Source organism: Tachysurus fulvidraco, chromosome 14 (genome assembly GCF_022655615.1).
Source record: "Tachysurus fulvidraco isolate hzauxx_2018 chromosome 14, HZAU_PFXX_2.0, whole genome shotgun sequence".
NCBI lineage: Eukaryota > Metazoa > Chordata > Actinopteri > Siluriformes > Bagridae > Tachysurus > Tachysurus fulvidraco.
In genome coordinates, this window is record NC_062531.1 from 4,105,756 (window position 1) to 4,122,691 (window position 16,936).

At 40.0% G+C, this 16,936-nt stretch overlaps 1 protein-coding gene across 1 annotated transcript in view; it reads left to right on the forward strand.

Moving 5' to 3' along the window:
- Positions 1–16,657, forward strand: part of grm6a (glutamate receptor, metabotropic 6a) — a 77,033-nt gene extending 60,376 nt beyond the window's left edge. The window contains exons 10-12 of the mRNA XM_027151138.2: positions 3,860–4,171; positions 7,046–7,288; positions 15,862–16,657. Coding sequence (XP_027006939.2) covers positions 3,860–4,171; positions 7,046–7,285 — 552 coding nt within the window. The 3' untranslated portion in view covers positions 7,286–7,288; positions 15,862–16,657. The remainder of the gene's footprint in view (positions 1–3,859; positions 4,172–7,045; positions 7,289–15,861) is intronic.
- Positions 16,658–16,936: the final 279 nt, after the last annotated feature.

The window sequence follows — 16,936 nt, forward strand, 5'->3', positions numbered from 1 at the left end:
AGACAGACAGACAAACAGATAAAGAAATGGGGAAAGGGAGAGACAGGGTAGACAGACAGACAGACAGACAGACAGATAAAGAAATGGGGAAAGGGAGAGACAGGGTAGGTAGACAGAAAGACAGAAAGACAGACAGACAGACAGACAGACAGACAGACAGACAGACAGAGAAATAGAGAAATAGGTAGATGGAGAAATAGAGAAATGGGGAAAGGGAGAGACAGGGTAGACAGACAGACAGACAGACAGACAGACAGACAGACAGACAGACAGACAGACAGACAGACAGACAGACAGACAGATAACCAGGAAATGGGCTCGAATAGGCAACGGGCAAACCCAGAGTAGTAACAGTGATCAACAAGGAGCAATACTTCACAAACAACTGAGGACTGTGTGTGTTTTTGTAGTGAAACTGTAACTGGGAACAGAAACAAAGTATGTGTGATGAAAGGGTTCAGTAGTGGCAGCAAAATAACAGCTCAGGTGTGTTCTGTGATAAAAATGTGTTATTTGGCAGTTGGAGTCTGCGTAACAGACACAGCTGATGTGATGCATACAAACAGATCTGGCTGCTAAAAGATTTTGTGCGAGTGATAAATGATCTGGAGCCAGCGACTTCACAGAGAAAACATTACAGTAGATCAAGACCATCACCATCACCAGTGCAAATTTTAATGATATTATTAATATATATGCTGGCTTAAACATGTCCTCCTTAAACCAGGCTGTGCCAATGAGTCCAGACCTACTTTCTGTAGGAGAACTTCATTCCTCATGTTCATGTAACCACACGGGATTGATACTGGCTTGACTGTACTTTAGGTATTGTATAACAAGGGCAAGGGTCATCAAATAGCACACCATGATCCAGATGCGGAGCCGACGAAAATATTTCAGAGGACCGACCTGAGAACAACCGTAGTTTCATCCTTTCAGCTTTCTAAATCTGACCGAGCTCAGCAGGATCTACAGCAGATCCTAGGATGCGGGTATAATATTTAGCTCAAGGCAGCTCATCTGTCCAGAGACTAGTTAAAGGGAGCGTTTTCATTTTCACAGAAATCGTCATAGATTTTTCATTTTTATTTGCTCTCTCTGGTCTGTTTAGCACGTCTTATTTTTAAGATATTGCTACTTACAAGATATCGTTTTTGTCAAGTATCCGTTTCATCGTAAATGACAAACCTGGCCCGGCCCAGACACTATCTACCAGCAACCACCAGCAACCCCATGTTCTCAGTTACCGGACTTGATGTGAACGTGTTTCACACCTGTTTCAATACTTGTCCCAATACTTTTGAATCTTCCTAATTTTCTGACTCTTCTGGTACATTTACCTATCCCCGATTTTTGCGATTATTTCTACTATTTGCATCCAAGCCCTTGATTTTTCCTCACGATAGCGCTCTAAGGGAAAGAACTGAATAAGTAGCCGCGAGTAAAATCGCTTCGTACAGTTAAAAACGGTAATTTGAGGCTTTGTAGAAAACTAAAATCACCTGACACAGATCTTCATCATCTTCAGAGACGCTGTGTTATTTCTGAGCAGGATTCTGAGAGACACAGACTGGCATGCTGGCATGCTCCTGTCTGCACATCTCATCAGTTTGAGTGCTCAATTTTACACAGACCAGCTCACTGATACGCATCCACAGCAAATTCCTATTCAGTTCAAGCTGCTGGCTTGTGACTAATACGCCGAGACAGAGGACAAGCCCACGCGTCTTCCTTTTTTCTGTGCCACCTCAAAAAGTTACAGGATGCTGATGCACATGTTTGCAGCTAGAAATATGAATAAAGCTATTGTGGCTGTGAGCTTAGTGTGAACGGGATGTGCATGACTCAGTGGAAGAGAGATGCGGGGGAGAGGAGCTTATCCGTCCTCCTGGTGCTGGATTGATTGACAGCGCGATATTTTTTAGCCCTGCCTCCCTGCCTCATGATGGCGGAGGTGTCACCGAGTCTAAATGATTGTGCTGCCATTCTGCTGAGCTTCATGACAGCAGCATCTGTCTTCATGTCTGCGTCTGCATTCAACTTCCATGACCTGAAACTTACTTCTGGAAGTTTTTTTGCATTAGCAGACGAGATTAAGCTGCAGCGAGTTCCTGCGATGAACAGGTGGGGAGGACAGGCTCAGCTCAGTGTTCTTCCACCCGTCCAGCTGCTGTATTCAAATGAAGGGCCGTGCTTCAGGATAAATACACCAGAGTGCCGTTTCCTGCAGTTTGTTCTGTCCACTTTTTGGTACGAGGGTCATTTTAGAACCACAAATGAAGTCTTATTAATCGTGAATTGGGCTGCTTAAGACGATTATCTTGTACGTTTATTTAACAGGATGCTTTCCGGCGTTTTCCATTCCACAAAAGAAACTTGGTCTTTGAACACAAGGACTTACAAATCCATATAGAAAATAGAGCATGTTTTGTCTGTTTCAGTCCAATTCCAATGATCATAAAGTTGTCATAGTTCTGTGTGTGTTTAAATAGCCTAACTGTATGTATTGGCACCCATCTTCATCTCGTTCCCTCTTAAGACTCGCTTTACATTTTACATTCACTTATGTGACACTTTTATCGTAAGTAATTTACCTTCCTGGATCACATTACCAATTCATCAGTCTATCTAACATCCACAGCTTTTAAACCACAGTTACAGATACAGATTTGAGACATGATTTGAGTTTGCCATGTACATTATGTGTGTTATCTGCTACAAGCTCTTCTTCCTTCTATGCAACAATATCGGTGGCACTGTGTATCCCTCTGATAACCTGCTCGTGTACTTTAACGTCTAGTCAGAAAAACGTTCCGATATCAACATCGGATCTTATCCGACGTAAGCCAAGTACACTAATGCAGCATAGATTCAAAATGACAGGGATCTGGATGGCTTTCATGATTAATGGCAGCAATCAAAGTGAGGCAGGCTGCAAACTGTTCTCTGGGAAAATATAAAGATTCGGATCTACAGCGCCTTTTTTTAAAGTGATGGGGTTTAAACAGTGTTTTGAAAAGAAACCTAAGGAATAAACAGGGTCATTAAAACAAGCACAAGGGGTGTGTGATGTGTGTACACATGAGAGAAATGTACTCATGAGAATGCAGCAGTGAAGTGAGCATTCAAATGAGTACACGTGAGAGCACTACAGTTGTGCGAGCACTGAGCACTGAGAAATGTGCACTTTTAAATAGTAATAGTAGAATAATAATAGTACTTTCTATTTAGTGGATGTTATTAGCTGAAGCAAAAAAAATATCCTGCTTATTATCTTCAATCATAAGCCCTGCCCCCTTTGTTGTGCTCCTCTTCCCCATGAAAATCTTGTTATTCATTCAGACAATCGTTCGGAATACGACATTGTAGCTGAGGATTGAGGAGAGGTATCTACCAGGCTAACGTTAAGGCTGTGTAAATTAGCAATGTGTGTATTTGGATTAAGTCGAATGTAACTCTCACTCAGTTACGTGGCTCTTCCCAGTAGGTGATTCTCTCAGGGTTGGTGAATCTCCCACAATTAAGAGACTCTCTAACAATTAGGTGACTCTCTCTAATAGTTGACTCTCCACCAATTAGATGACTCTCCTCTAATTAGGTGACTCTCCCCAATAGTTGACTTTCTACCAATTAGGTGAATCTCTCCCAATATTTGACTTTCCACCAATTAGGTGACTCTCCCTAATTGGTGACTCTCCACCAACTAGGTGACGCTCCTCCAATTAGGTGACTTTCCAACAATTAGATGAATCTCTCGGAATAGACGACTCTCCCCAATTAGGTGACTCTCCCCCAATAGGTAACTCCTCCCCAGTTAGCTGAAACTCCTCAATAGATGACCTCTCTCCCTCCTGTGCAGGTAATCGGAGTATTCATCTGGTTAGGCGTGATGCCGCCCCACACCATTGTGGACTACGAAGAGCTGCGGCCGCCCAATCCCGAGTTGGCACGTGGTATCCTGAAGTGTGACATGTCGGACCTGTCGCTGATCTGCTGCCTAAGCTACAGCATCTTGCTCATGGTGACGTGTACCGTTTATGCCGTCAAAAGCCGAGGCGTCCCCGAGACCTTTAACGAAGCCAAGCCCATAGGCTTTACCATGTACACCACCTGCATCGTGTGGCTGGCCTTCGTGCCCATCTTCTTTGGCACGGCGCAGTCCACAGAGAAGGTGAGATCCAGCGGGTTTGATGTTTATAAATAAGTATAAAAAGTTTCGAAATAAGTCTAGCAGATAATTTAGCTCATTTTGATCATTTTCATCTGATTTAAAAAGGACGAAACTACATTTTCATGTTACTTTCTTTATATCTTGCCTTCTTCATGGAAAAACGTTCCACTAAAAGGTCAGTAAACAAACAGGGTACATAACATATGCAGGTATTAGTCTCATGGACTAAGTACTGTGCTTATCATTTGCACAAATAAGACCTTGAGAGCTATTTACTTTTTTTTTACTGCCATCTTGGAGGACATTAATCAATAAATAACCAATTAACCAATAAATAATTAATTATATTAGGATGATTTATAGCTAAATAATAAACGATCAAATCGAATCGGCAGTATGCAAAAAAACAAAGTAAAAATTTAAAATTTTGGAATTAATGATAAATAAATAAAGAGCCTAGTCCTATTCTGTTAATTAACCTATAGACAAAGAGAGAGAGAGAGAGAGAGAGAGAGAGAGAGAGAGAGAGAGAGAGAGAGAGAGAGAGAGAGAGAGAGAGAGAACAGATAGATCTTTCCTTACAGCTTCCTTCAGAGGAAATTCAGCCACATTTATATTATAAATTCAGCCCCTCGTTTACCCAAATTTGCACAAATTGGTCATGAGCTCAGGTTCATTGTGAGAGTGTGTGCAGAGAGAAATCTCATTACACTCATTACACACTTCATCTCCTCTGTGATTAGTACTATAAACACTATGCTCCTATAAACCCTTATTTATTCTTCTTCCTCTGTTTCATTCTGTCATCCTGCATGTGTTCAAACCATGAGGAAATGTACAGTGCATTTAACCACACAGCAGGAAATTATTAGTTCGGAGGAACAGCCACAGATTTACCACGGCGCTATCTTTCCCCGGTTGGGCGACAAAAAGGGCCACCGGTTTAGCGCCTAGTTAAGTCCTTATGTAGTAAAATTATGCAGGATGAAGTTCTTTCAGTAAGAATGTGCCAGCAACCTGCCTGGCCCGTGATAACACGCCAAAGTTGCGTCTCGAGCACTTTCTCTTTTGAAGCGAGCTTTCATATGGCATCGTGCAAACACAGGAAGAGATGAGACGTGCGGAAAAGAAGACGTCTTCTCCCCCTCACCCCCCACCACCCCCTCCTGTCTTTATCTCCTGAAGACACACCATGACACAGAGACAAAAGGCCCTGCTTCATAGCAGCCAGGGGTTTAATTGTGGTGGGAGGCAGATAAGACGAGCGTGGGGGAGCCCATGAGACAATGCCTTCACCCATCCTAATGAAGCTGAGAAGCCACTATGGGAGAGAAGAACTCGAGCGTTCTTTTGTTCGCACCATGTCCTCTCCGGCATGTGAGCCACCGCTGAGGCCTGCTCTTCTTTACTGTTCATCACAATGAAATACCCATGATTTTTCCTCCTCTCCTTTTATTTATTCATTAAAGATGTTACTTATGGTCTTTCCTGTAGCATCACTGTTTTAAAACAATCTGATTTCAATAATTGAAAGCAGTTTGTTTTAAAAATACATGCATGGAAGGAAGGAAAAGACATTTAAAATGCATCTATTGTCTAGCAGAGAACATGAGAGTCTCCTGCATGTGGAAGCTGCTTGGGTTTTATGGAATGGTTACAACATTACTGCAATGTTTTTAAACTATAAGACAAAAATTCTTCAACTTTTTTTAAATCATTTTTTGCTGTATTTCCCCCAAAATGAACAAACTTGTACCATAACATGACCAGGCAGTTGCTAAGGACGAATGAATGAATGAATGAATGAATGAATGAACGAACGAACAAATGCTGTCTGTGTGTTTCCAACAATCAAATAAAGAAATAAAGTGAAGGTGGAGCAAATTTAAAAAATAAATAACAAGGAAATTACCATTCATTAATTTACTACCGCTTATCCGAACTTCTCGGGTCACGGGGAGCCTGTGCCTATCTCAGGCGTCATCGGGCAACGAGGCAGGATACACCCTGGACGGAGTGCCAACGCATCGCAGGGCACACACACACTCTCATTCACTCACACAATCACACTCTCACACACTACGGACAATTTTCCAGAGATGCCAATCGACCTACCATGCATGTCTTTGGACCGGGGGAGGAAACCGGAGTACCCGGAGGAAACCTCCGAGGCACGGGGAGATCATGCAAACTCCACACACACAAAGCGGAGGCGGGAATCGAACCCTTAACCCTGGAGGTGTGAGGCGAAAGTGCTAACCTCTAAGCCGCAGTGCCCCCCCCCCCCTAGGAAATTAACAAATAAAGAAAATGAAGCTAAAAAAATGATATAATCAGAATTTTTAGAAAGAAAGAAAGCCAATGACACAAAATAGAAATTAAAGACTGAAATGAAAATAAGACAATGAATGGATGGATGGATGGATGGATGGATGGATGGATGGATGGATGGATGGATGGATGGATGGATGAATGGACAAAAGAATGAATGAACAAACAAATTAATGCTGCATGTTCATTTTGTTGAATGTGGTCTTTTTTTTGTCTCAGCAATTTCCATATCTGTTCTTACTTTACAGGATAAAAATAAAAACCTCCTACTAGTGTGACTTCTCCCCTTGTCTTGTGAGATCCCACTCCTGACATAGTGCTTTCTAAAAAAAAAAAAAAGGCTGTAAAAAATAACTAATAGTACACATCTTCTTATTCATTTCTGTATTTGTATCTGTTTCTAACAAGTTGTTCATTCAGAATGAAATATTTGGTACCTTCCCCACTCTGTAGCCAATGGGAATGATTACCTTTCCCATGAACCCTTCTGCAGGCTCCTGGTGTTCAGTGTTCACCTGTGGATTGTGATTGTGTCTTATACAGATGTACATCCAGACGACCACGCTGACCGTCTCCATGAGCCTGAGTGCCTCCGTGTCCCTGGGCATGCTCTACATCCCCAAAGTCTACATCATCATCTTTCACCCGGAACAGAACGTGCAGAAACGCAAGCGCAGCTTCAAGGCGGTGGTTCAGGCGGCCACCATGTCCACTCGTCTGTCACACACCAACAGCGAAAAGCACAACGGCGAGTCTAAGATGGAGCCTGATAGGACGCAGTAGCAGGTAAAGCAAAATGCAGGTCCAAGTCAATAAACAGCTTGAACTGTCCTGCAGGATTCATGGTGTCTTGTCTCAGCTTGGCCACGCCCACTCAGATCAAAGTGCACTTGCTTTGAGATGTTTTATTATATTTATTTTATTATGTTTCAAGTTGTCTTGTATTATGTCTATTTTGTTTATTATGTCTAGAATGTAGTGACTAGAGATAGAGAGGGGGAGAGAGACACAAAGAGAGAGAGAGAAAGAGAGAGAGAGAGGGAGAGAGAGAGGGAGAGAGAGAGACACACACACAGAGAGAGAGAGAGAGAGAGAGAGAGAGAGAGAGAGAGAGAGAGAGAGAGAGAGAGAGAGAGACACACACACACAGAGAGAGAGAGAGAGAGAGAGAGAGAGAGAGAGAGAGATCCTAATATTCCAGTGTGTTAGAAGTTTTATTGTAGACATGTATTGCTCCAGAGGTTATTAATCCTACACTAAATCCCTATTCGGACGGGATTAGTCCTACGTGGGAACGTGGGGGTAAAGTAATTATTACCAGAGCTTCTCTGTGATTTTAGTCCCGTCCAATTACCGATTGGTGTGCCATCTCGGTAATCATTACGGACAATGTCAGTAAAGATTACGGCGACTTTTACCTTCTGTAAAGAGGTCCGGAAAAATTACCTCAGGTAATACTAATCCCGTCCGAATAGACCCGCTGTAAATATGTACGGTAAAATTCCGTTATTTCCTGTTTAAAAGTTTTGCAAGCATGGACGCACTTGAAACAGTAAGCAACGTCATACGCACATGACGACAAGGAGGTTACTGTGGTGCGTAAAGTGAGTTACCCCTCCCACTTCTGCTAGTTTTACTGAGATGTCTTGTCCCGTGCGAATTGGCCAATTAATATTACAGACGTCCTAAGGTAAAATTGCATTACTCCACGTCCCCACGTAAAACTAATCCCGTCCGAATATGGCTTAATATTGTGTGTGAATAGCTTTCTAGGCCAAAAAAAAGTTGGAATACAAATGTAGTGACGCCAACAACGCTTCATAAAAGAGGTAAAGATCAAAGAGAGCAAAACATTACAGGACTGAGACTAAACACGGAAACAGCACCTTAATGAATCCTCGCCTAAACCTTCGCCTAAACCCACGCCTTCTGAATGAGACTGTGCTCTTTCTCCCTGTTAATCACAGCTTAGTGGTTAAGGTGTTGGACTACCAATCAGAAGGTTGTGAGTTTGAATCCCGTTTCCACCAAGCTGCCACTGCTGAACCCCTGAGTAAGGTTTTTACCTCACAATTGCACAGTTGTATAAAAGTGAGATAAAATGTAAGTCCTTCTGGAAAAGAGTGACCGCCAAATGCCGTAAATGTGTTTGGGAGAACGTACATGTTAGCCTTCTCTCTCTCTGCCAGGTAGATTTTGCTATCAAAAGGGACAGGGATGGAATTGGCCAAGAACAAGTTGTGGAAGAAATAAAAGAAAAATAAATCCCAGTACATTTGCTCAGCTAATCACACACACACACACACACACACACACACACACGTTCTCCTTTTATAGGGTGCCATTACTTTTTGTCCTAGTTTTATTCGTCTAAAGTCATGAACTTCTTTTTGTCTGCTGTCTTTCGTTTCTTTTGTTCATTAAATTCAGTTCAGTGACTCATCACCGGCTGTGCGCATATCTCCTTATACTGTACATAAAGAAAAACTCTCTGAGGAAGTTTTTTTTTTTCGAACTACAGTAATTGGATTTTCCAGATTTGTCTAAATTGCTCCAGTGAATGATTTTGATAATCTGAGCCCCTTTGAAAGAAAAAATGTTTTTATAAACGTTCGTGTCTGCCAATGACCCCAGAACCTGAGGTTCACTCTGACGTGACGTTTCTGGGTTTAACTGAAGATAAACGGACAGTGAAAAGATTCTGCACTTATGTGTTATATAAAGAGTTTTAGTCAAAGCAAAGAGCAACAGCGGTCATCGTCGGCTCCTGAGACACACACACACACACACACACACACACACACACACACACACACACACACACACACACACACACACACACACACACACACACACACACACATCTCTCTGATTTCTCCACACATTTAGTGGCTCTATCTTTAGGGCTAATTAGTAGAGGTTTAAAGGTGGCTGTTCTGTGTCAGCCCTCTCAATTAGTGCCATGCAGAGGTCCTAAATTAAAGGAACAGGATGTGAAAAGGCATTTACAGCCAAAAAAAAAAGCACGATTTCCCAAAAGAAAGCCCATTTCTTATTCATTTTCATTTACATGGAACTGACATGTTTTATATTGTGTTTTAACACACATTAGTGTCAACATTTTCCCCTTATTCACCATATTTATGTGTAGTTTTAATTTGTGAATCCGAATTTGCTCTAAGTTCATATTTGCTCTGTCAGGTACTGTAAACTCCCCCAGGCTGCAGGTTCGTGACTTGCCGTCTTCCCTCTCACAATTTTTGTCAGGTTTCTCTTCTTCTTCTTCTAAAAAAATAACCCTTTTGAGTAATTTTCCACTTGCTCTCTATCTCTCCAGCACACACTCGAGCTCTCTTCAGGATGCGTTAGCGGCAGCTTACTACTGACGTCTACAGATGGGGAAAAAAACAACCGTCGAAATGCATAAAAATTATTTGAAATAGTGATAACTGACATGGATATTCCCGCTGAGCGTGAGGACGTCTGGGTGAAAATATACATATAAATATGAACAAAATCTTAAGACCGGGGAAAAATTCAAAGTATTTGCATTTGTGCTGGTGGATCATAACCAGGCTGTAAGAACTGCATCAAAATTTTGAAAGAAGAAAAAGGAGCGAGAGACAAAAAATTGGCAATTTATTAAAAACGGCATTTAAACTGAAACAGGCTCTTCATCGGTTTCTTAAATGTTTAAGACCATACAGTAGCTCAAAAACACCTACAACAGAACTAAAAGGACTCAGTAGTGAGTAACACCACCGTTCTTATTGATAACCTCAAACACTCATTTCCTGCTTGATGCAACTGTTTCTAGGAGACCGGAGAGAACGTTGATCCATGTAATGAAGATGGCTTCACGAAGGGCATCTACAGTCCGGAACTGACGTCCGTTTTTGTAAACTTCCCTTGCCATTCATCCCCAAACATTCTCAAGGGGATTTAGATCAGGGGAACACGAAGGATGGTCCAGAAGTGCAACGTTATTGTCCTGGATGAAGTCTTTCGTCAGGCTGGCGTTGTGAACTGCAGCGTTGTCCTGTTGAAAAACCCAGTCATTAAAACACAGACGAGGGACCTCAGTCAAGAGGGATGTCTGCATAGCCAACCGCCTGTTGACGTCCCTGCACAACCCGAAGCTCTATTTTCCCATTGAAGGAAAAAGCACCCCAGATCATAATGGAGCCTCCTCCACTGTGTCGGGTAGAAAACATCTCCAGTAGATCTCCTTGTCATGCCAGTATCGCTGGAAGCCAACAGGAAGATCCAGGTTTAATTTTTTCTCATCCGAGAAAAAAACTTTCTTCCATCTTTCTGTCTGGTGCTCCATTGCAACTTCTACTTTAAGCCCTTCTCTCACAGATGCCGTATTATGGTTATTGGGCTGCAGTCAGCATCAGTAAGGGCCTTAATCAGTCGAGGGACCCTAATTAATTGGGCCTGCGACTTCAGGGGCAACACGGGGCTCAGTGCGGGTAAAATTTTTTCTTGATTTTTTTTGTCGCATAACTCTCAGGATCTTTTAAGAAATTTAAAATGACCGTCTTATTGCGTCCAACCTCGGCAGTAACGGTACATTGTGAGAGCCCAGTTCAACAATCCTGCCATGTTCAAAAACAGAAACCTTTTTGCTTTTCCCATCATAAGATCATGACAGTGTGAATGTCTGAAGGCCAATGACATTAAAGCCATATTTTTGCACAGATTTGAACTTTTAAAGGCTATGGTCTTAAATTTTTGTACTTACAACCTGGTTGCGATCCACCAGTGCGAAGTGTAAATACTTTTCCCTGGTCTTAAGATTTTGTAGTGAGCATGTGAATTAAGGGTAAAAGAAGAAATGATGTAAGACAGACAGAGAGAAAGAAAGAAAGAAAGAAAGAAAGAAAGAAAGAAAGAAAGAAAGAAAGAAAGAAAGAAAGAAAGAAAGAAAGAAAGAAAGAAAAAAGAAATGAAGAAAGAAATTAATTAGACAGAAATTACAGAGAAAACACAACACATGGAAACATGCAGAGGAAACCGACTGAAGAGAAAACGACAGAAATGGAACAAAAACGATGTTTCACTCAAAGCTCTGATAACGTCCTCAATAAGATGATGTCCTTAACACAGAAGACGAACACGTCTACAAACCTGGGCTGAAGAGACGAAGACATCCTCACACAAAACTTCAGTAACAAATGGTATAAGATCATGATGTGAGATTAAAACACAAATCTGACTAAGACTCGAGACATCACGAAGAGTCAAGACATCAAGAATAAATACATTGTGCAATAATGTGACCCACACATAGCCCGGAGAGACGTATAAGTCACTACTGAGTTCTTAATAACGGCAAATATCTTTCTTTTGTTTAAAAAAAATAAATAAAGTAAAGGGAAAAAAATGGAAAAGAAAAGAAAAAAAAAGCTTAGAGCTAAGTGAGAACAGTGAAGAAAGAGCTGCCTGCTGGGACAGCTCTGAATAAATGGGTGTTTTCTCTCTCTATCTCTCTCTCTCTCTCTCTCTCTCTCTCTATCTCTATCTCTCACACACACACACACACACACACACACACACACACACACTGGGGAATTTTATTTATCTGTTTTGATAATTCCATCGCATCTGACTGATGGAATGTAAAAGGCTCGATTTATCATTTCAGAATTTCCTCAGCTAGTTGATCACCAGCTTTTTTTCTCCGCTTATTTTTCCCTCAACTCTGATTTCTATGACAAGTCATATTGATTCACTGTGATTCATCTCTTACACAACGTTGCTTTTATTTATTGACGAGTCAAGTAGTAATAAAAAAATAATAATAAAAAAGCCAAACAGGCGAACAGCATGAAGCTGGAGCGTTATATATAAGAGCGGATGGCTTTCCTATTGCATTGAGGAATATCTCCCACCTCCATGACGGGTTCAAGGACAGGGTTTTGTTTTGCTCTCCTGAGCTGAGTCACAGTTTCACAGTCCCACAGTCCCACAGTCTCACAGTCCCACAGTCCCACAGTCTCACAGTCCCACAGTCCCACAGTCCCATGCCGTGAAACTCTGCAGCTCTTACAGAGACTGTGACTCAACTCTCCTGTTCTGAAAGAAGAAATTGAAAAGAGGCATTGTGGGTGAACCGTTGTTGTAATGAGACTGAAACCCATGAGACTGTTCAGTTTCTTCTTTGAAAACGTGTACTTAGCAGTATTAATAAAATCTATACAATGTTTATCTTTTTTTCTGGGTTTTTCTTCCATTTCTGTCGTTTCTACGTTGTTTTTTCTCTGTAATTTCTGTCAAATTTTCATTTTGCCCTTAATTTCTTGTTTCATTTAAATTCAATTAATTTCCCAATGTTCCTTTCTTTCTTTCTTTCTTTCTTTCTTTCTTTCTTTCTTTCTTTCTTTCTTTCTTTCTTACTTACTTACTTACTTTCTTTTTCCTTTCTTTCTTTGTTTCTTCATATTTAAGTCATTGTGTTTTTTTTAACTTTGTTTAATTTACATTTTATCCTTAATTTCTCTCTTCAATCAAATTCCCTTTCTTTCTTTCTTTCTTTCTTTCTTCCTTTCTTTCTTTCTTTCTTCATATTTAAATCATGATGTGTTTTTTTTATTTTTTATCTCTGTCTAATTTTCATTTTACCCTTAATTTCTTTGGTCATTTCATTTTTCTCCCTTACTTTCTAATTTTCATTTTACTCACAAATTTCTATTTTGTGTAATCTTTCTTTCTTTCTTTCTTTCTTTCTTTCTTTCTTTCTTTCTTTCTTTCTTTCTTTCTTTCTTTCTTTCTTTCTATTTATCATTTCTTCCCTATTTCTTTGTCCATTTCCTCTGTATCTTTCTTCATTTAATTTTTTTCCCCATTTCTCTTACAGAGACTGTGACTCAACTCTTCTGTTCCGAATGTAGAAATGGAAAAGTAGGCGTTGTGGCTAAACTGGCGTTTCAGTAAGAGTGAAACATCAAGGCAGATCTCTAGCCTATGAAAAAGACTAGCCTCTGACACCCCCAGTTCCAACACACTTCCTTGCTATATACTCATATATTCTATATTCATTGCTATAAAAGCAGTTCATGGAAGTTTAGTCACTGTGATGTCTTGCTGGATCTCTTAGAGCAAACTCTGTGATCTCTTGCTGGATCTCTATCCTTTTATCTCCTTTGCCTTGATGTGCAGGACACTTGCTTCTCTACTAACTTATAAGACTTAAGATCCTTGTAATTTATTAAACATAGACTCAAGGATCCTTATCCACTGTCTTCAATTTTTAACCTACTGGCAGAGGTTTTATTACTGTTTTTATATTTCTATATTTCAAAAGTTTGGGATTACTTGGAAATCCCCTTGTTTTCCAGTTGTACAGGGGCCTCCCACTCCTTTTTCTGTTCTGAACCAGTTTGTGTTGTTATATGAAGGGATTAGTTCGCAGCATGATATGGGAAGTTCTTACCCTCTCTCACTCACTCACTCATTTTCTACCGCATATCTGAACTTCTCGGGTCACGGGGAGCCTGTGCATATCTCAGGCGTCATCGGGCATCGAGGCAGGATACACCCTGGATGGAGTGCCAACCCATCACAGGGCACACACACACTCTCATTCACTCACACACACACACACTACGGACAATTTTCCAGAGATGCCAATCAACCTACCATGCATGTCTTTGGACCGGGGGAGGAAACCGGAGTACCCGGAGGAAACCCCCGAGGCACGTAGAGAACATGCAAACTCCACACACACAAGGTGGAGGCGGGAATCGAACCCCCAACCCTGGAGGTGTGAGGCGAACGTGCTAACCACTAAACCACTAAGCAACCATGCCCCCATATGATTAATTTCATGTTTGTTAAACAAACAAACAAACAAGCAAACAAATAAATAAATAAATAAATAAATAAAGCATCACATGGATAAAAATGTTTTGTTTTTTTTGTTTTTTTGGGAAAACAAGTAAATTTTTAAGTGATCCCAAACTGTTGAACAGTGCAAAGTTGTAACCTCCTGGCAGAGGTTTCTTTACCTCTTCTATATTTGAAGCCGTTGTCATGTTTTAATCTTTATTTACAGCAAATTGTAATCTCCTGGCAGAGGTTTTTGATCTTTGGTTAAGAATTGTTGCTATATTTGAGGCCAATACCAAATTAAACCTTGTATCTTTACCCAAACATTCAGTCAGAGGTTCTGCTGAAATGTTCTGCTGCATTTTAAGATTGCTGGTATCATGAATTTAGCAAAGAGCTTTCACAAAACAACCCCAAAACCTAAGTAAACCACCAGTGGGTTTGTATACAGTGGCCCAGATTTTCTCCAAACATGCCAATGGCACTCAGGGCTGAGAAGCTTTTAAATCACATGACCGGTACACATTTCCACTTTTAGTTCCAGTGAAGCATGAAGCTCAGGCATTGCCATTTTTGCGTTGTTTTTTCAAAAAGCATTCCTTACTCCAAACAGTGTATTAATCCTGGAAAAGTTAAATTATCCTTTGCTATTTTGTTTTGTTTTTTAACCTTTACATTATGGCAACTAATTACATAATACTATTTTCAAGAATAAATCTTTAATAATTAATAAATCTAATGAATTTAAATTCTATTGGGTAGTTATTTTTTTTTCTTATTGATTTTCCCAAAATTTTACATATACATATTTTACACATCTTTGGTTTTTGCCACATGCTTGTCGTTGCTACTGTTAAAAACAATTATTAATATATATATATATATATATATATATATATATATATATATATATATATATATATATATATTTTTTTTTTTTTTTTTTTTTTATTGTGAACTGAAACTGAGACAATTTACATTTAAAAACAAAAACAAAAAAAAAACATGCTATTATTATTCATTTATTACATTTTTCAGACATTAAAGTGCCAAGTAAACACAATTCAAATTCATCCAGCTGATTGAAAAGCCAGTTGACTGAAGGGGAAAGGACGCAGGATGTGAAAGATCCTTTTGTTTCAGTAGCGTTTACCTTTTCACTGAACCAACAGAAAACATGGTATAACCCTGGAGAAGAATGCGCTTCTTATTATTTACCTTGTCTTGTCCACTGATGTCCTTTCCTAGTATTTTAACAGTAAAAAAAAAGTTCTTTTTTTTCCATGCTATGATTTATTTTTTGTTTGCACTGTCGACACGTTATATAACGTTTTAGACCTTTTTGTTACGGTCATACAATCAAAGTAGGACAGAATGCAATCATTGCATTAGAGTTGTTAAAGTGATGCTAGAAATTTCCCACACACTGACCAATTACAATAGCCTTACTATTCACCGTGTATTATGCACCGCTGAATAAGTTACACTGACGCATTCTATGCTTTTTTTTGTGTATGTACTGGCAGGTGGCCTGGAGTGACACACTCGGGAAGAAAGAAAGAAAGAACGAAAGGAAGAAAGAAAGAAAGAAAAAAAATCAGGACTCTGTTTAGTTGATTTCCATTGGAGGACGGCTATAAGGAGGACTCGGAGGCACGAACGTCAAAACGATGCAAACACAGATCAAAAAACGCACATTTTCAACCCGAAGCTTTATCCATCCGCCGACGATCTTTCGGATGTCTTGGTGTTTACTAACCGATGAGGAAAACGTCTGTAAAGAAGGCGATATGGACGTTGTAGCAGTGTAGCAGCATGTGGGACGTGTGTGTACCGAAGTGACTGAAGTGCGTTTGTGTGTGTTTGTGTGTTTGATGCACCTGCATTGTCGTGTAATACCCCCCAGAAGGCAGCTTTTTTATCTGAAAGTCAACATTTGCTATGGTGTTAATACAAAATCCGTTATTGTATTTATTTTTCTTCCGATTTGTTTGATATAGAGGCGTGATGGTATACAATGTCGTTCATGTTACGCTATAAACGTCTAACGTAAGGCTACTGTATGCTCTAGATCATGATGTCACCAAATGAAAAACAAAAAAAGTGCTACGAGATTTTTCGAAACAGATGCACTTTTTTTAAAGAAAAAAAAACACACACACTTGGAGGTAAAGAAAAAAAAATCTCAACATTGCATTTTGACATCGTTTTATTAAACCAGCTAAGAGCAATTCAATTCAATTCAAGTTTATTCGTATAGCGCTTTTTACAATCGACATTGTCTCAAAGCAGCTTTACAGAACATAAACATAGAACAAAAGGTTAATATAAATAATAATATAAAGATTAATAGAATACAAAATTCAAGATTAATATTAGATAGATTTAGTTCACAATGTGTTTGTATTTGTTTCCCTATGAGCAAGTCTGAGGTGACTCAGGCAGCAGTGGCGAGGAAAAACCTCCTTAGATGGTAAAGGAAGGAACCTTGAGAGGAACCAGACTCAAAGGGGAACCCATCCTCATATGGGTGACACTGAAGGGTGTGATTATAAACATACAGTCTAACAAATAAAAAACAAATGAATAATACACTAAAAG